At 39.4% G+C, this 20,852-nt stretch overlaps 1 protein-coding gene and 1 non-coding gene across 5 annotated transcripts in view; both read right to left on the reverse strand.

Moving 5' to 3' along the window:
- The window catches only part of REL (REL proto-oncogene, NF-kB subunit), a 49,893-nt gene that overhangs the window by 19,499 nt on the left and 9,542 nt on the right, over positions 1-20,852 (reverse strand). For all 4 annotated transcript variants that reach the window (XM_015112447.3, XM_002799234.4, XM_077959533.1 and 1 more), the window contains 3 exons: positions 19,913-20,055; positions 16,945-17,093; positions 10,465-10,556 (listed from right to left, as the gene is read on the reverse strand). In XM_015112447.3, coding sequence (XP_014967933.1) covers positions 10,465-10,556; positions 16,945-17,093; positions 19,913-20,055 — 384 coding nt within the window. The remainder of the gene's footprint in view (positions 1-10,464; positions 10,557-16,944; positions 17,094-19,912; positions 20,056-20,852) is intronic.
- Positions 200-339, reverse strand: LOC114672072 (U4 spliceosomal RNA). Its single transcript, XR_003722262.1, has one exon. It is a non-coding gene; the product is annotated as a U4 spliceosomal RNA (small nuclear RNA).

Below are 20,852 nucleotides of genomic sequence, written 5' to 3' on the forward strand. Positions count from 1 at the left end.
ATCTCATAATAAAATTTTATAATTTCCCCTAAAGAAATCTTGATTATCATTTCTTTGTTTCTACGTACTTTGTATTTCCTGACGATATTTGCTTTAATGATGTTTTCTAGCTATTTGCTGCTGAGGTATGGAAACATGATTGACTTTTGTATACTAATTTTACATCCACTAATCCTTTTAAACTTTATTTTTTATTCAGTCTCCAAAAAGACTGTCAAAAATTGCCAATGCCGACTATACTGAAAGTCATGACAACAGGGTATTAGGAAAAAGTTTTCAATTAACAATAACCACTCCTGAGATAAACCTCACTTGGCTATACTGTCAATGTGCAAAGCTCACTCTTTTAAACTTATTTGAAAAATCCATTTATATATCTTTTGGGTTATCACTATAATAATTTCAAATAATTACAGTTTTATTTCCTCATTTTTCAATCCTATGCCTCTACTTTTTGGGGGAGTCTCACTGTACACTGGCTACAATGCTCACTGCCCTGGCTATGATCTTCACTACAATGTTGAATAGAAGTGGTAAAAGTGTGCCTCGGTTTCTCATTCTTAATTTCAAAGTGAATGCTTCTGATATTTCTCTTATTTAGGATAACGCTTACTGTAGGCTTTTTAATAGATACATATTCTATAATACAAAATGCAGTGTTTTATTCTGTAATGTGAAAACTGATACTCAGTTTTGTTTTGTTTTGTTTGAGATGGAGTCTCACTCTGTAGCCCAGGTTAGAGTGCAGTGTTGTGATCTTGGCTCACTGCAGCCTCCAGTTCCAGGGTTTAAGAGATTCTCATGCCTCAGCCTCCCAAGTAGCTGGGATTACAGGCGTGCACCACCATGCCTGGCTAATTTTTGTATTTTTAGTAGAGACAGGGTTTCACTATGTTGGCCAGGCTGGTCTGGAACTCCTGACCTCAAGTGATCTGCCCACCTTGGGCCCCCATAGTGCTGGGATTACAGGTGTGAGCGGCCATGCCTGGCCTGATACTCAGTTTTAACATTTGCAAAAACTAACGGAAGGAAGCATGAGACCAATAAAATGCTCTTAAATTCCTCTTAAACTAGTTTAAAATTTCACTTTGTAGTTAGTCAAAAGAATGTAAGGTAATAACTATTCTACTTCCTTTTTATGTGTTTTTGGTTTGTTTTTGTTTTTGTTTTTGTCTTTTGAGACGGAGTCTCGCTCTGTCGCCCAGGCTGGAGTGCAATGATGCGCTTGGTTCACTGCAAGCTCTGCCTCCCGGGTTCACGCCATTCTCCTGCCTCAGCCTCCCAAGTAGCTGGGACTCCAGGCGCCCATCACCACGCCCAGCTAATTTTTTGTATTTTTAGTAGAGACGGGGTTTCACCATGTTAGCCAGGATGGTCTCCATCTCCCGACCTCGTGATCCGACCGCCTCGGCCTCCCAAAGTGCTGGGATTACAGGCTTGAGCCACCGCGCCCAGCCCCTTCCTTTTTATGTTAAATGTTTAATCTACCTTTAGAAAGAAGTATCACTCCTTTAACCCTAAAATCAGGTGTGTAATGAGAATTTCATTTTTAACCAAGAAGATATTATCATGCTACATTTCTTTCATAAGCAGGAATTAACTTTTTACAATCAATTATGATATTTACTAGCTCTAGAAGTGTAACATTTCTAAAATTCTAATACTGTCAAACACTACTAAAATAAATAATAAGGCAAAAATACACAGCATATGGAATAACAATTTTTTTTTTTTTTTTTTGAGACGGAGTCTTGCTCTGTCGTCAGGCTGGAGTGCAGTGGTGCCATCTCAGCTCACTGCAACCTCCGCCTCCGGGTTCAAATTATTCTCCTCCTGCCTCAGCCTCCCAAGTAGCTAGGACTACAGGTGTGCACCACCATGCCCAGCTAATTTTTGTATTTTTAGTAGAGATAGGGTTTCACCACGTTGGCCAGGATGGTCTGTATCTCTTGACCTCGTGATCCGCCCATCTCGGCCTCCCAAAGTGCTGGGATTATAGGCATGAGTCACTGCACCCGGCCTGGAATAACAATTTTAAGAACTATGTCTCAGCCAGGCAAGGTGGCTCATGCCTGTAATCTCAGCACTTTAGGAAACTGAGGCAGGAAGTTCACTTCAGCCCAGGAGTTCAACACCAGCCTGGGCAACATACGGAGACCCTGTCTTTACAAATCATAGAAAAAAAAAAAAAAATGAACTAGGTCTCACTTAAGGACAAATTTAAAATTTAGTTATAATTAATTTACATTTTTGTTACTTAAAAAGTATATAAACTATCCTATATATATAATAATAAAAGCTGACATTTAAGTGTTCATGTGCCAGGCACACGGTAAAGATGCTAGAAGTATACTAGAAGTATATCATTAATTTACTCAATCTTTCAACATACTTATTGAGTATCTATTATGTGCTACCCCAGTAAAATGTTAGATACAAATATGAAAAGACAATGCCTGACCTCAGTGAGATGAGTATCCGGATGAGAAATAGATACATAAACTGAAATTATATAATGCAACATGAAAAATGTTATAATGGAAGTAGGCTCAAGGAATACTGAAAGCAAGAAAGTACACAAGTTCTGCCTAGGGTAATGAAAAAAAGGCTTCAAAAACTCTGACTGCAATGAAGAAAGGACAACGAAGTACATATGAGCCAGTTTTTTCAAGCTTTAAGTTCTTAGTTGTAAGGAAAGGCTTTTTCTTGTATTAGACCAGACTTCAGAAATAAGAATCTATGTTAGACTACTTGTCTTATTAAACTGTATTCCCTTTCAGACTACTAAGTAATGTAGTTTTCCCAAACTCAACTGTATAGCAGCCTTTTACTCTCATAACGACTCAAGATTCTCTTCGTGGGAAAATAGCAAAATACCTAATAAAACTTAATTGCAAATTCTTTATTGTCAAAATAATTTTATTGCACAAAATTTAAAATTTAATATAGAGTTTAGATATTCTATGGAGTTTAACTGCTGCATACTAGAAATCCTAACATTTCATTACCAAAACACGTAACTAGAAAATGATATATAATTAAAAATTTTTTGGCCGGGCGCGGTGGCTCACACCTGTAATTCCAACACTTTGGGAGGCTGAGGTGGGCGGACCACGAGGTCAGGAGATGGAGACCATCCTGGCTAACATGGTGAAATCCCGTCTCTACTAAAAAATACAAAAAATTAGCCAGGCATGGTGGTGGGTGCCTGGAGTCCCAGCTACTTGGGAGGCTGAGGCAGGAGAAGGGCGTGAACCCGGGAGGCAGAGCTTGCAGTGAGCCGAGATGGCGCCACTGCACCCCAGCCTGGGCGATAGAGCGAGACTCTGTATCAAAAATAACAATAATTTTTTTCAACTTTTGCAGTTAAGAGTCCTCTACAAAGTCTAACTGCCACTCTTGTTCTAGCTAAGTACACACTGTTAAAATCTGATATTGGAGTCTTTAAATTCCTCACCCAAGTTAGACTTTGGCACATATTAAACAACTTGAATAATCCTTTACTTGAAGCCTCAAATTTGACAGTATTAAACTGCTTTATGTCCCCTTAGATACTGTTCCTTAGTTTTAAAGAACTAATGACAAGAAAGATACAGACCGACCTTAAAACAACTAACTGGGGAATCTATTGTGTGCAGGCAGAAACTCAATAGCTCAAGGCACTTAGCTGAGAAGATAGAGATTTATGTAACAGTAAAACAAATACATTGTTTAGGTGCCAAAGTGAAATGGAAACAAGATTCCATCACAGACCCTGTCCACAATGAGCATGAAATTAATATTTGAAGACAATTCCTGAAGAATCAAATGATCTAACAGATAACACAAAACTTTCAATGATTAATTGCTGAGTATACAGTATAATTAGGAAGATACTACCTCAGACTTAAGAGAACTGAGAAGGCTTTCAGGGCATCTCAGATAAGGAAAACAACTGTGATATTTTTGGTAGAAAAGTACAAATAAGACATGTTCGTCCATTTATTCTTTCAACATTTTTTTGTCTGTTTTGTTTTTTGAGACGGGGTCTCACTGTTATCTAGGCTGAAGTGCAGCGGGATGATCTGGGCTCACTGCAACCCAGCCTGCTGGGCTCAAGTGATCCTCCCACCTCAGCCTCTGGAGCAGGCTGGGACTTGCAGCAAGCACCACTATACCCACCCAATTTTTTGTAAGACGGGGTTTCACCACGTTGGCCAGGCAGGTCTCGAACTCCTAGACTCAAGTGATCAACCACCTCGGCCTCCCCAAGTGCTGGGATTATAGGCATGAGCCACCGTGCCTGGCCCTTTAAACACATTTTAATCAAGCTTCTTTCATGTGCCAGAGATACATGGAAGACAGATCTCATACTCCAGAATTTCATGATTTAGTGAAGGAAAAACATGTAAACAAAGTTATAGCAAACCATATTAGAAATATATACAGGATGGCCGGGTGCGGTGGCTCACGCCTGTAATCCCAGCACTTTGGGAGGCTGAGGCGGGTATATCACAAGGTCAGGAGATCGAGACCATCCTGGCTAACATGGTGAAACCCCGTCTCTACTAAAAATACAAAAAAAAATTAGCCGGGTGTGCTGGCAGGCACCTGTAGTCCCAGCAACTCAGGAGGCTGAGGCAGGAGAATGGCATGAACCTGGGAGGTGGAGCTTGCAGTGAACCTAGATCTCGCCACTGCACTCCAGCCTGGGCGAAGACTCCATCTTAAAAAAGAAAAAAGAAAAAAAGAAAGAAATATATACAGGTACTGGCCAGGCACGGTGGCTCATGCCTGTAATCCCCATACTGTGGGAGGCCGAGGTGGGCAGATCACCTGAGGTCAGGAGTTCAAGACCAGTCTGGCCATGGTGAAACCCCGTCTCTACTAAAAATACAAAAAAAATTAGCCGGGCGTGGTGGTGCGCACCTGTAATCCCAGCTACTCAGGAGGCTGAGGCAGGAGAATCACTTGAACCTGGGAGACAGAGGTTGCGGTGAGCCAAGACTGTATATATATATACAGGTACTTTGGGAAAACAGAGTAAAGGTCAGGGAAGGCTTTAAAGAGGATGTGATCCTTAAACTTGGAGGATGAGTAAGAAAAATTCACCAGGCAGATCAGGGTATTTCATGCAAAGGAACTGCACGTATAAAAGCACAGAGGTAAGAAAGAACATGGCTCTTCTAACGGTGCAGATAGTTCAGAATGGCAGAAACAAGTTACGTGCATGTGTGCACTCAGTGGTAGAGGAAGGTGGGGTAGGAAGCTGAGGTACAGAATGAAAGACAGAATGGAAAGCAAGGCTTCCAGATTATGAAAGGCTTTAAATGCCATACTTGACAAGCTGAATTCAGCATGTAGATCAGATCAAAGTTCCTCAAAGTAGACTCTGTGGATCACTTGCATCAGAATCATCTGAGATAGAGATTTTCAAATTGTAGTTTGGGAACCACTGACTGTAAAATTAATTTAGTGGGCTAGGTAAGCACTAACAAAGCAAGAGAGAAAGAAAAAGAAGAGAAAGGAAAGGTATAGAATAGAATAGAGAACACTGCATGTAGTAGGGTGATATGGTTTGGCTCTGTGTCTCCACCCAAATCTCATCTTGAATTGTACTCCCATAACTCTCATGCGTTGTGGGAGGGACCCAGTGGGAGATAATCTGAATCATCAGGGTGGTTCCCCCATACTGCTCTCGTGGTAGTGAATAAGTCTCACAAGATCTGATGGTTTTATCAGGGGTTTCTGCTTTTGCATTTTCCTCATTTTCTCTTGCTGCCGCCATGTAAGAAGTGCCTTTCACCTCCTGCCATGATACTGAGGCCTCCCCAGCCATGTGGAAACCGTAAGTCCAATTAAACTTCTTTTTCTTCCCATTCTCAGGTACGTCTTTATCAGCAGAGTGAAAACGGACTAATACACAGGGTATCGTTGTCCTAAGGGTGTGGTGTATGTATATATATTGAGCTGAAAAATAAAATCTATTTCTTACTGTGGGTCACAGTCAAAGAGTTAAGAAATACTGATCTAGATGTTTGTTAAAATGCAGATTCCCAGCACACCTGTCTTTCAAGTCACCTGCTTGGCCCTCTTCCAAGTGTACTTTTCTTCCTTTCCTTCCTGCTCTAAAGCTTTTTAATAAACTTTCACTCCTGCTCTAAAGCTTGTCTCAGTCTCTCCTTCTGTCTCCTGAGGAGGCAAGAATTGGGGCTGCTGCAGACCTGAACAGATACTTCTGGCTGCTAACACACTTTGGTGCTATGTGACTCAGATAAGTTATTATTTTAAAAATGTTTTTTAAAATGAAGATTCCCAGGACCCATACCAGCCCTATCAAATTAGTGGAAGTGAGGCCTGAAATCTACATTTTTAACAAGTACTCAGATATTCCTATGCACATTCAAATTGAGAACCACTGAAGTGCTCGGGAAGGAATGAATGTTTTAAAAACAAGTAAACAACAACAGAAAACGTAAATAGTGGGAAGGATTAACTGGCAGAATTGTTCCTTCCCCAAATCAATATTCATTCAGGCAGCATGGTAGAGCTGTTAAAAGCATGACCTTAGAGCCAGGCTCCCTGTGTTCAAATCCTGGCGCTACCACTCATCAGCTATATAACCTTGAACAAATTACTTTCCTTTTCTTTGCTTAGAGATGGGGTCTCGTTCTGTCGCCCAGGCTGAAGTGCAATAGTGAGAACCCCGTTCACTGCAGGCTTGACCTCCCAGGCTGAAGCAGTTTTCCTACCTCGGCCTCCTGAGTAGCTAAGACCACAGCTGTGTGACACTGCATCTGGTTAATTAAAACATTTCTTTTGTAGAGATGGGGTTTCACCGTATTGCGTAGGCTGGTCTCAAACTACTGGGCTCAAGCAATCCTCTCCACCTTGGCCTCCCAAAGTGCTGGGATTATAGGCGTAAGCCACCGTGCCTGGCCTACTTATTTTTTTTTTTTAATAATCAATTTTTTTTTTTTTGGAGACGGACTTTCACTCTTGTTGCCCAGGTTAGAGTTCAATGGCACGATCTCAGCTCACCACAACCTCCGCCTCCTGGATTCAAGCAATTCTTCTGCCTCAGCCTCCTGAGTAGCTGGGATTACAGATGTGCGCCACCACGCCCGGCTAATTTTTTTTTTTTTTTTAAATTGAGACAGAGTCTCGTTCTGTTGCCCAGGCTGGAGTGCAGTGGCACAATCTCGGCTCACTGCAACCTCCACCTCCTGGGTTCAAGCAATTCTCCTGCCTTAGCCTCCCAAGTAGCTGGGACTACAGGTGCATGCCACCACATCCAGCTAATTTTTTGTATTTTTAGTAGAGATGAGGTTTCACCACGTTGGTCAGGCTGGTCTCGAACTCCTGATCTCGTGATCCACCCTCCTTGGCCTCCCAAAGTGCTGGGATTACAGGCCTGAGTTAACTTTTCTATGCTTCCATTTTCTTATTTATAAAATTGAGTTAATAATAGTACCTATTTCGTAGGTTGTTATAAACATTAAATGAAATAAAATAAAGCACTTACTATCTACCAAGAACTATTTTAAGTGCCATTATGAGTATTCACTATTAATTATCATGCCTGAGTCGCGCTCAGTGGCTCACACCTGTAATCCCAGCACTTTGCGAGGCAGAGACAGGTGGATCACTGGAGCCCAGGAGTCTGAAACCAGCCTGGGGAATATGGCAAAACCCATCTCTACAAAAAATATAAAAACTCTTGCTGGGCGTGGTGGGTAACACCTGTAATCCCAACACTTTTGGAGGCCAAGGCAGGAGGATCACTTGAGGTCGGGAGTTCAAGACCAGGCTGGCCGACATGGTGAAACCCTGTGTCTACTAAAAATACAAAAATTAGCCAGGTATAGTACACGTCTATAATTCCAGCTACTCGAGAGGCTGAGGCACGAGAATTGCTTGAATCCAGGAGGTGGGGGTTGCAGCGAGCCGAGACTGTGACACTGCACTCCAGCCTGGGTGACAGGGTGAGACTCTGTCTCAAAAAAAAAAAAAAAAAATTAGCTGGGCATGGTGATGCACACCTGTAGTCCCAGCTACTTGGGAAGCTGAGGTGGGAGAATCACCTGAGCCTGGGAGATCAAGGCTGCAGTGAGCTGTGATCACATCACTGCACTCCAGCCCAGGCATCTCAAAAAAATGCCTGATTCTGAACTGCCAAAACTAAGAAAAAGAAACTCCACAGACAGCATCTTCCTTTTTAACCCTTTATCACTGGAGTCAAGGAACCTGTATATGAATCCCAGGTCTGCCACTTATATTTGCAGCATGATTTGGGACAGTTAACTAACAAAAGCCTTGGTATTCTCTTCCATAAAGCAGAATTGTTCCAACGATTAAATAAAATAGTGTACATAAAGCACTAACGTTTACTCCCTACATACAACAAGTGCTTAATAAATGACAGCTATCACTTATAATTTCCTTGTTTTATATTGCATTTACACTTATCTGCCTCTTTAATTTAAAAGTCTGGCCTATTAATTTGGCAATGATTCACAATTTTAAATGAGCATACTCTTGACCCAGAAATTTTCCATTTCCAAAAATTTATCCTAGGGAAATAATCACACAAGCGCTCAAAGTGTATGTTCAGTAGAGCTTTTAAAACAAAATGAAAACAACATAAATGTTCATTAATAGAAGACTAAATAGACCAGGTGCAGAGGCTCATGCCTGTAATCCCAGCACTTCAGGAGGCCGAGGCAAGTGGATTGCTGAGCTCAGAAGTTCTGAGACCAGCCTGGGAAACATGGCGAGACCCTGTCTCTACAAAAAATACAAAAACTAGCTGGGCATGGTGGTGCGCCAACTACTCAGGAGGTGAGGTGGGATGATCGCTTGAGCCCAGGATGTCAACGCTGCAGTGATCTGTGATCACATCACTGCACTCCATCCTGGGTGACAGAACAAGACTACCTCAAAAGAAAAAAAAAAAAAAGATGACTAAATAAACAAGTTATGTTCTACCCAAACAATAAAATACTCTGTTAAAAAAAAATAAAAAGATTTGTAAGTACTGACACGGAAAGTTTAAGGTATATTCCTGAGTGGAAAAAAAATGAAGGAGTAGAATAGGATATATAGCATGATTCCTTTTATATAAAATATATATTTCTACATATAACTAAATATGTATAAAGAAAATTCTAGAAAAATATACGTCAAACTTAATAGCAGTCTCCCCTGCTAAGGCTGGAAAGGAAGAAGGGGACTTTTGCTTTCAGCTTTATACTAAATAGTATGAAAAATAAAACCTAGAGAAAAGAGAAGCAGATCTTATGGCTCATAAAACAGTAATTATCTGTGAATATATTCCTTAAATTATCAACATAGCTCTTAAATTATTTTTATACATCCAGGAAAAATACAAACCACCAGTATAAGGATGTCTTAAATATGACCAAGAAATATATTCTTTGAAAACATTATAGTCAATTAATTCCTGACTTCTGCATATTTAAGTAGCTGCAGAAGACTTCAGAATGGAGGCTACTCTAAGTATAGGATGCCAGCATCTACTGTGGTAGTACTTACCTACTCAGACAATACAGACAGCTTACAAGTAACAGGAAGTATTAAGTATTTATACCTATAGCACAAGGCAGATAGTACTATAAGTATAAATACTTAATAAATGCTATCCTCAATAAAATTCACTAAACAGTAGATAAACATATACACAAATATGCTATGAAAATACTTTGTGTGGTATCTATTATCTCTATGCTTCTTCTTCCACATTGGGATTAAATCTTACTGGCGAATATACCCTTGAGCTAAATGCACCCCAATACCTTATAAACACAGTGCCTATTTAACATTCAAAAGGGGGAGAGTATGTTGTCAGCTGGAAGTGGCATAAGGATGGCCACATTCAGAAAGGATCACAACATTTTGAAGTTTTATTATATAAAACAGTGATACTCTCCAACAATACCAAAAACCTCTGTGTGCGTAAGATTTTTTTTCAACAACTGTGAAGAAACTATTTTAAATAGTATACTTCATTCCTCAGATACAGGTATAAGTCAACAAGTAGAAAAGTAAACACAGAACTTAAAACACAGGTTCAAGATATAAAGAGCTGGGCACGATGGCTCACGCCTGTAATCCCAGCACTTTGGGATGCCGAAGCAGGTAGATCACCTGATGTCAGGTGTTCGAGACCAGCCTGGCTAACATGGTGAAACCCCATCTCTACTTAAAATACAAAAATTAGCTGGGTGTGATGGTGGGCGCCTGTAATCCCAGCTACTTCGGAGGCTGAGGCAGGAGAATCGCTTGAACCTGGGAGATGGAGGTTGCAGTGAGCTGAGATTGTGCCATTGCGCTCCAGCCTGGTGACAAGAGCAAAATTCCGTCTCAAAAAAAAAAAAAAAAAAGGCCGGGGGGGTGGGGGGGAAGAAAAAATAAATAGAAATCAACACCCAAATAAAGAGGAATGATTTTATCAAACATACTTACCATTGAATGGATTGATTCCTGCCTTTATTCTTGAAATAATAGCTTCTTTTACTTCTTTTTTCTTCACACATCGAATACCCAGATTTTGGAAACTAGGAGGAAAAAAACAATATTCAAAACTGCATTATAAACACATGGAATACTGCAAAAAGCAAACATAGCAATACTGAAGTTATCATGCTGTCAGCTGGACATACCAAAGCATGAATGTGCTTCCAATTGCCCTTAATAAAGATCAGAGAGTAAGAAGTGGGGTTATATGGCTGGGTGCGTGGCATGCCTGTAATCCCAGCACTTTGGGAGGCCAAGGCGGGTGGATCACCTGAGGTCGGGAGTTCGAGACCAGCCTGACCAACATGGAGAAACCCCGTCTCTAGTAAAAATACAAAATTAGCCGGGCATAGTGGTGCATGCTTGTAATCTCAGCTACTCGGGAGGCTGAGGCAGGAGAATCGCTTGAGCCCGGGAGGCAGAGGTTGCAGTGAGCCGAGATCATACCATTGCACTCCAGCCTGGGAATCAAGAGCAAAACTCCGTCTCAAAAAAAAAAAAACAAAGGAAGTGGGGTTGTACTTCTAAGAACTGTTAAAATGATATATATCATTTTAACATACAGTGTTTTACAATTACATCTTACTAATATGCCTATGTCAAACATACCAAAATATAGATTAACAGTAAAGCAATACCAAATGGTAAAATTTACCTCCCAAATTCGGAATCAAATCAATAAAGTCTGTATGTTTGATAACACAAAGCAAAAGCTGTAAAAAGATGTTCACAGGTTGGAGCTCACACCTATGTTTTGCTAGGCCCACAAAAGTGTTGCCTATATTTTTAAAAATCTGCACAGATTATCTACATTTAGAAATCGGGTAATTGCATATGAACATCTGGATTTCTGGCTTCTCTTGTACATGTTAAAGACCTGGCAATACTAGGTTGGCACAGAAACAACAGGCTAGGGACTGAACCCCATTTATGCAGGGCTCTTCAGTTTGCTACAGTGCCTGTTAGTCCTCCTACACTTGACACCACTCTTTTATGCTGTTTGCCTAGCTCCACGGAGATTTGCTTTTTGAGCCCTGAATTCACTGTTACTAGCAGTAGAATATGTTTTGTGCCATATAAAGTTATAGCCATTCATCACAAAAAATTACTAAAATTTTTTTATTAGAAAGAATTTTAATGCTAACAATAATATTTAACAAGTTTCAAAATATCATTTATGAAAAACTTCCCGATAGCTACAAATATTACTAATTTGCATATGTGTAGCATAGATGATGGTGGGGGGAACTCCCCCACCACCATCAGTCATACTTGTTCCCACATGGAAAAACCATGACATCAGTAAAATTGGGTGGGTGTGAATAAGGAAGCAAAACTCAATTAAAATAACATTACTATTGTTCAAACTTCACATGACACTTGCAACTAGAGGCTACTTTGTCTGCCTGTCTCCATGCTCATGCTGTCTTATGTTCATGCTCTTCACATTCAACACACTTACAATTTTGCTAGCACCTAAAATATCTCACATTTCCTTCCTCTGCCTCCAATAACTACAAAAATAAATCTTAAAAAAAAAAATTTTTTTTTCAGATGATCTCACTCGGCCACCCAGGCTGGAGTGCAGTGGCACCATAACAGCTCACTGCAACCTCCACCTCCCAGGCTCAGGTGATCCTCCCACCTCAGTCTCCTGAGTAGCTGGACTACAGGTACATGACACTCTACCCAGCTAATTTTTATATTTTTCTAGAGTAAGGGTTTCACCATGTTGCCCAGGCTGGTCTCAAGCTCCTGGACTCAAGCATCTGCCTGCCTCAGCCTCCCAAAGTGCTAAGATTATAGGGATGAGCCACTATGCTTGGTCGGCTAAAGCTTGAATTCTTAATCCTTTCTTGATATCTAGGAACTATAATCCTCTTCCTGAAAAGTATTCCACTTCTTTGAAAGATTCTTGGTTTGATTCTTTTTCTTTGGCAAAAGATTTTACAGAATTCTTCATATTAATATATTTATATTACTTCATTTTGTTTCATCTGGATAATCTCATATTTGACTGCTAGTCACAGAATATTAGAGGTGGTGGTAATTTTTGAAATTCTGAAATGAAGGATCAAGAGATTGAATCAATTATTCATTCATTCATTCACAGACATTCAACAAGTTTTGGGGTTCGTACTATATACCAAAAACTCTGCAAAGTAATGGGGATATACAATCCCTTTCCTCAAGAAGCTTACAGTCTAGTGGAAAGGTTGGCAAACTAACTCATCGACCAAATCCAGCATCTTGTCTGTCTTTGCACATAAAGTTTTATTGGAACACAGCCAAACTGATGTTTACATATTATCTATGGCCACTTTCATGCTACAACAGCACAGCTGAGCAACAGAGACCATACAGCTTGCAAAACCCCAAATATTTACTATCTAGTACTTTACAGAAAAAGTCTGGTAGTCTCTGGTCTAGTGAAGCAGATATACATTAAATAATCACACATACACAAATGCTAAACTGCAATCATAACAAGTTTTATGAAGGAAGTATACATGATGTTATGGGAGCCTATGATGGAACAGAAGAGACTTCCAGGCAAAAGGAACAGGTCACACAAAGACCCCTATAGAAGAGCACTGGAGGAGGAAACAGAGGAAACTAAAGGAAGGCTTTGTGAGTGGAGTGTAAAAATTAAGGAAAGTAGAGTTAATTGGAGGCTAGAAATACAGGTGGGTCATGTGGGCCTTATAGGATATAGAAGGAATGCTGTCTTTATTCCAAGAGCCAAACAAACCCGTTAAAATGTTTTAAGCAAGGGAGAGACAATTCCATTTGTATGTGGAATTCCATAAGATCACTCTGGATAAAGTGAGGAAAGATAGAAGGTTTGGAAAAGGTACAAAATGGTTGATGCAAGACCAGTCAGATTATTCCAACAGCCCCGGTTTAGACTATAGTGGTAGTACGACAGTGATGAATTTCACTGAGTGAAGTGGATAGATTCAGAACCGCTTGAGAAAGTAATTGTTAGTAGATTCAACGTGTACACCTGGATGAGGAATGCCAGAGATGACACCTATAGGCCTTTCATAGCAATCACTAACACATGGCACATTGGAACAAGACCAATTATGAGGGGAAAGAGAGATGATCACAGTAAAATCATGGTTTGGGGCATATTCTATTTGAAGTGCTTTTTTTTTTTTTTCTTTTTAAGAGATAAGATCTCGCTATGTTGCCCAGGCTGGACTCAAACTCCTGGGCTCAAGCAATCCTCCTGCTTCAGCCTCCTAAGTAGCTGTAACTACAAGCATTGGGCACTGTGCCTGGCTACTTAAGGTACTTTTGAGACATTAAAGGGAATATGTTGAGAAGGCAATCAGACTAAATACCATTCCCCACCAAAAGGAACCAAGAATCTCTGGAAAAAGCTGATAGCTTCATGGCTGGGCAAACAAAGCACAAGATGGCCAGGCATGGTGGCTCATGTCTGTAATCCCAGCATTTTGGGAGGCTGAGGCAGGAGGATCATTGAGGTCAGGAGTTTGAGACAAGCCTGGCCAACGTGATGAAACCCTGTATCTACTAAAAATACAAAAATTACCTGGGTATGGTGGTGCACGCTGGTAATCCCAGCTACTTGGGAGGCCAAGGCTCAAAAATCACATGAACTCGGAAGGGGGAGGTTGCAGTGAGGCGAGATCGCACCACTGCACTCCAGCCTGGGCAACAGAGCGAGGCTCTGTCTCAAAAAAGAAAAGCACAAGTCTTGAACATTTTGTTTTGTCAGAAAGTAAAAAAGTGCTCAAAGAAAGATGAAGACATATCAAAAAAACACAGGAGACAGTTTGAAGAGGCTTGCATTAATCAAATCTGGGTCAATTTGAAAATCAAAAGAATAACAATAACTATAATACATTAAATACAAGAATGCATGAGTTTACAGTGATACTTTTTAAATGGAGAAAGAGAGGAAGGGAAAGTTCTTCTTTATAATAGAATGCCAAGATAATATTGCTAATAATGTAAAAAACTGAAGGAATATTTTGAGAATTATACTGCATCACTTCTATAGATTTCTTGCCCAAAATGTTTAATGTTAACATGAAAATATTATTCATGTTATTCATGTTAAATATAATGCTACCTATAGTGTGTAATCCTTAATGGGATCCTGAATTGGGGAGAGAGATGGAACAGCCATAAAGAGCATTATTAGGACAGTAAGTAAGGTGATCCAAAAATTTAACTGCCTGTAACTAAGAAAGAACAGCCAGAAAAGCAGGAAGTAAAACAGAAGTTCGTTTTCACAGAAGATAAGGAATAAAAATATTTCAGGTAAAGAGTGATCACAGTGTAAAATGTTGTTGGGAGGTCAAGTAATATAGACAAATATTTGCCAAGTGTGTATAATACTAGATATTTTGTGTTATTGTAAGAGGAGCATTTAAAGCATTTTTTTCTAAATGGTTATTACTAATATATGTAGAGACTATTAACCTCTTTTCTGTTGTAATTAGTTCATTTTTCCCCAAAAGCCAATACATGTTCATTACAAAAATGAATTATAAAATATAAGTTAAAAGAAAAACATAAAACCCTACAATCTTACCCACCCAGACAACTACTAATACCTTAGTATTAACATATATACTTCATATATATGTATAAATTTATCTTAAACGAAAATAGGATTATTCTTTACATATCGTTTTAAAACCTATTTATCTGGCCAGGTGACGTGGCTCATGCTTGTAATCCCAGTACTTTGGGAGGCTGAGGCAGGTGGATCACCTGAGGTCAGGAATTCGAGACCAGCCCAGTCAACATGGTGAAACCCTGTCTCTAATAAAAATACCAAAAAATTAGCTGGGCGTGGTGGCACATGCCTGTAATACCAGCTAACATGGGAGGCTCAGGCAGGAGAATCGCTTGAACCAGGGAGGTGGAGGCTGCAGTGAGCCAAAATCACACCACTGCACTGCAGCCTGGGCAACAAAGACTCTGTCTCAAACACAAAAACAAAAAACCCAAAAAACAGAAAACCTATTTATCTAATATATTGTGACTATCTTTACATACCAATAGACATACTGGCAATATGATTTTTAAGGCTGTACAGGAGTACATTGCATGAATGTATCAGTTTATTTAATTAATCCCCTTTGCTTACTATTTGAATTGCTTCTAGCTTTTTGCCATTAAAAAGAGAACTGCAATGAACAGCATTAGAGCATAATGTCTGAGTACATGTAATTATTTTCTGAGGCTAAACTCCTAGAAGTGGAATGGCTGGCTCAAGAGGCATTCATATTTTTCGGGCTTTTGTTATGCAGTTAAATTGCCTACCAGACGACTTTATTAATTTACATTCTAACATGATGAATGGGCCCATCTTCTGGTAGCCTCACTATCATGAAATATTACATGATTATTTTTCTCTTAGAACTATTGTTATATGTTAATTCTATAACCTGCCATTTTCTAAATAATAACTCTAGAGTTTTCCAGTTGATTTTTCTCACATCCAGGCATTTTTATGTTAACTGTAAATGGGCGTGGCACAATGGCTCACATCTGTAATCCCAAGCACTTTGGGAGGCCAAAGCGGAAAGACTGCTTGAGTCTAGGAGTTCAAGACCACCCTGGGCAACACAGCAAAACCCAATCTCTACAAAAAATACAAAAATTAGCCGGGCATGGTGGTGCATGCCTATAGTCCCAGCTACTCAGGAGGCTGAGGCTGAAGATGGCTTGAGTCTGGAGGTGAAGGATGCAATGGGCCGAGATCATGCCACTGCACTCCAGCCTGGGTAACAGAGGGAGACCCTGTCTCAAAATAATAAGTTAACTATAAATGAAAAGACAGAGGCCGGGCGCGGTGGCCCACGCCTGTAATCCCAACACTTTGGGAGGCAGAGGCAGGCAGATCATCTGAGGTTGGGAGTTCGAGACCAGCCTGACCAACATGCAGAAACCCCATCTCTAATAAAAATACAAAAAAAATTAGCCAGGCGTGGTGGCGCATGCCTGTAATCCCAGCTACTCGGGAGGCTGAGGCAGGAGAATCACTTGAACCCAGGAGGTGGAGGTTGCAGTGAGCCAAGATTGTGTCACTGCACTCTAGCCTAGGCAACAAGAGCAAAACTCCGTCTTGAAAAAAAAAAAAGAGTGAAAAATTATTTCAAAAACTGTCCACCCCAAGAAAGGAAATCACGGTATACAGTAAGTTTATGTTTACTTTTAATAACAATAAAAATGTCTTCCTGCTAACCATCATAAGATGTGTCTACTAATGAAGAATGAAAGGGTAGTTCTAATGCAAATAGTAAAAATATAAGTGTAAAATATAGTAAATAGAAGTAGAATGAGAAAATTATTCTGCTAAAAAGTAACAGACTGTCATGGAGAAGAAACAGAACGTCCTATGTCTCATCTTATTTCTGAAGATGTCTGTAGCTGTGTACTTACAACAAAGGTCTGCGTTCTTGTCCAAATTCCGCTTCATAGTAGCCGTCTCTGCAGTCTTTTCCAACTAAATCATGAGGATGAGGTTTATATGGGTCATTCTTTGTTACTAATGTAATTCTCACTTTTCCTTTTCCATAATAGTTCATAATCTGAAAAAAGGGGGAAATTAAATATATGATCCAAATAGATCGCATTAGAAACTGATCTACTAAATGAGAGTTCAATTTACATTAATTATAATGTAATTGGCACTAAATAAATAAAGTCCAACTGACAAACAACTGCACTTTAGATGAAACTTTCCAGAGAATACCAGTATAGAAGAACTTACCTCTCAGCTTCTTGACATATTTTCTGCCCTAATTTCATTTGGTCATATCATTTGACTCTGCTTAATTTTCCTTTTAAAACAAGTAAAACTCTACCCAAATTTTATCACAGAACATGAGAAAACAGATGTTAAGTCACTAAATGCCCAGCTCTTAAATGTACTGTCATACCATAAACATTCCTTGAATATATATTTAAGCCATATTGGAAAGGATAGCACATAAATATGATCATTTTACTTAATATGTGACATTTCACTTCACAAAAATATTTTTTCAGTAAGCATACCCCAACTGCACTCTAGAATAGGCAATAAATCAAATTGAGTTTAACAACATCAAATTTCACATAGAAAGTACATCTTAGAACACAGAGTAAAAAGGAGAGTTTAACATGGAAGAGGAATGAGGACAGGAAATAATGCTTAGTTTGAAAGCTAGTAAATTTGCAAGAACAAAGCGGGGAATATAAAAACCAGCATACCACAAAGGAGCAAGGTAAAGTAAGAATGGCTAGCTTACGAGGTAGAGGAAACTAAAATCCATAATTTTGAATTAGAATTTGAAAGTAACCAGGAAGTATTACATTTCTTTCTGTATGAAAGTAAAGGTAATTGCTCAAGACTATAAGTAGGCAAATACACAACTCAAGCTGTAAAGTGTTTAGGACCTACTGGAATAGTAAAAATACAGATCTTAGAAATATTTTAGAGATGCATAGGATAAGACGAATTATGAAGAAAACTTTAAAAATGACTCAAAAAACTGGCCAAAGAGTATTTCCTTAGTTCCTTTTTATTAGCATCTCACCCATTTTAACATTTAAAAGACTTAGATAACCCAAATCCATACTACTGCCAAAAATGTGATAAAAATAGAAATCTGGAATTCAATATATAATTTTGCCACTGATTTATTCTATAACTTAGCAATTCCCTTTAAGTTCATCAACAGAATAGACTTTGTAAATAATCTAGTTATAAAACAATGAATTAAGATCTGTTGATAAAAGTAACACTTTTCAAATAAAAAAAGTAACACTTTTCAAAATCTACTTTACCATTCAAGTTTTTAATTGGCATTTAAAGGATAAACCCTTCACTGAAACTCAAATGAAAAACAGTTTACAAATAGAAAATATAAATTTAGTACATTGGGCTGGGTGCAGTGGCTCACGCCTGTAATCCCAGCACTTTGGGAGACCGAGGCGAGCGGATCATGAGGTCAGGAGATTGAGACCATCCTGGCTAACACGGTGAAACCCCGTCTCTACTAAAAATACAAAAATTAGCTGGGTGTGGTGGCACACGCCTGTAGTCCCAGCTACTCAGAAGGCTGAGACAGGAAAATCACTTGAACCTGGGAGGCGGAGGTTGCAGTGAGCCAAGATCATGCCATTGCCCTCCAGCCTAGGCGACAGAGTGAAACTCTGTCTCAAAAAAATAAAAAATAGGCCGGGCGTGGTGGCTCACACCCGTAATCCCAGCACTTTGGGAGGCTGAGGTGGGTGGATCACGAGGTCAGGAGATCAAGACCATCCTATCCTGGCTAACATGGTGAAACCCCATTTCTACTAAAAATGCAAAAAAATTAGCCAGGCACCAGTGGTGGTGGGCACCTGTAGTCCCAGCTACTCGGGAGGCTGAGGCAGGAGAATGGCGTGAACCCGGGAGGTGGAGCTTGCAGTGAGCAGAGATTGTGACACTGCACTACAGCCTGGGCAAAAGAGTGAGACTCCGTCTCAAAAAAAAATAAATAAATATATAATAAGTAAATAAATTTAGTACATCTTGGCTGTGCGCGGTGGCTCATGCCTGTAATCCCAACGCTTTGGGAGGCCGAGACAGGTGGATCACCTGAGGTCAGGAGTTCGAGATCAGCCTGGCCAACATGGTGAAACCTTGCCTCTACTAAAAAATACAAAAATCAGCTGGGCGTGGTGGTGGGCACCTGTAATCCCAGCTACTTGGTAGGCTGAGGCAGGAGAATCACTTGAACCCAGGAGGTGGAGGTTGCAGTGAGCCAAGATTGTGACATTGCACTCCAGCCTGGGCAACAAGCACGAAACTCCATCTCAAAAATAAATAAATAAATTTAGTACATCTTATAACTATTAGTATGTTTACCAAAGTCATTTTTAGTCAAAAGCTTTTAAAAATTTATGCTAATGTGAGAAAACTACATTTATAAAGTGGTATTTCAAATCAGTCAATGACCCAGAGAATCAGAGACAAGCAACAAAGGTAAGAAAAAGGACAAAAAAATGTTCTAGCCCTAAGACTAGCCAAGAAGAATTATGATTGAGTTATCAAACCTATGTTTAATCTACAGAATAGTATCACCCACCTCTGTAGAGAATGGGTTTTCCTTATTATCTTTGTGTTCCATGAAAAAGAACATGATCCAAAAGCTGCCAACTATCCCCACTGCAGATAGCTATATGGTGCTGTGTATTAACCTAAGTAGAGCGACTAAACATTATGAGGAAAAGGAAAAAGAAAAAGAAAAAGAAAAAAGGAAAAAAGAAAAAGACAAAACTGTGGAGATGATTGTTAAGAAACTGTCCCTTTAAAATAATTGCTATAGCTAATATATGAAGCAACTAATAGCGAGATAGACATAGAAGAAGGGTCTATTACCTGGATAGAAGGGTATGTTCGGTTGTTGTCTGTGCTGTGCTCCCCTGGAATGCTGCCCGCTGATCGCCCTTCACATTTGTATCTAAAACGCATTCCCCTCTGCCTGGGTTGTTCAATTATCTCTATATACGGGTTATACGCACCTGAAAAGTTTTTTAAAAGGAGGAGGTCAGTGAGATTAATATAGCAATTAATAATGGATTTTAACACGTCTGTTTTTTCATAACAGCAGACTAAAATAAAGATTTTTTTTTCCTCCTAACATTAAATAACAAGGTTGAAATGTTATCTTGGAGATTGGCTGGGAGAGGCACCTTTTTTTCCCCATTCAGATTGAGTCCCTATGTAGTGTCAAAACAAGTCATTCAAACCATATTGATTGGTTAGCACTTTATAGCTTAATATCTATAGCTAACATCAATATGAACTTCTGAGATAACCACTTCAGAGATATCCACCTCCCACGTGAGACCTAGCAGAAGGGTTTCCCCCAAGATTCCCCAAGAAGGGTAAAGAAGATAGTACTCAGAAGTAAAATATTACACTCCTAAAGTGAGTTAAATGTATTTAACTGCTTGATTTTACATCATATTCATAATACTGAATGAAAAGACCATTCACTGAAAATGAAAATGCATTTAAATCCCTGCAGAAGCATATGTAAGTTTTTTCTATCTCCATTCAAATGTTAAAGGACTTACACATAGTATATCAAAACAAGCCCCAGGAGGGACTTTAGGCTCAAAGAATGTGTCACCAGTCCCATGTAAACCTTTTCTAAAGATACAACAGAGAAAAAAAATTATTTACTTTCTATAATAACTAAAATTCAAAATAAGCATCTGCAGAATGAATTGCTGATACATATAATAACATGATGACTCTCAAAATCATTATGCTGAGTGAAAGAAGTTAGACCAGAAGAGCACATACTGCATGA

The sequence above is a fragment of the Macaca mulatta genome, chromosome 13 (genome assembly GCF_049350105.2).
Source record: "Macaca mulatta isolate MMU2019108-1 chromosome 13, T2T-MMU8v2.0, whole genome shotgun sequence".
NCBI lineage: Eukaryota > Metazoa > Chordata > Mammalia > Primates > Cercopithecidae > Macaca > Macaca mulatta.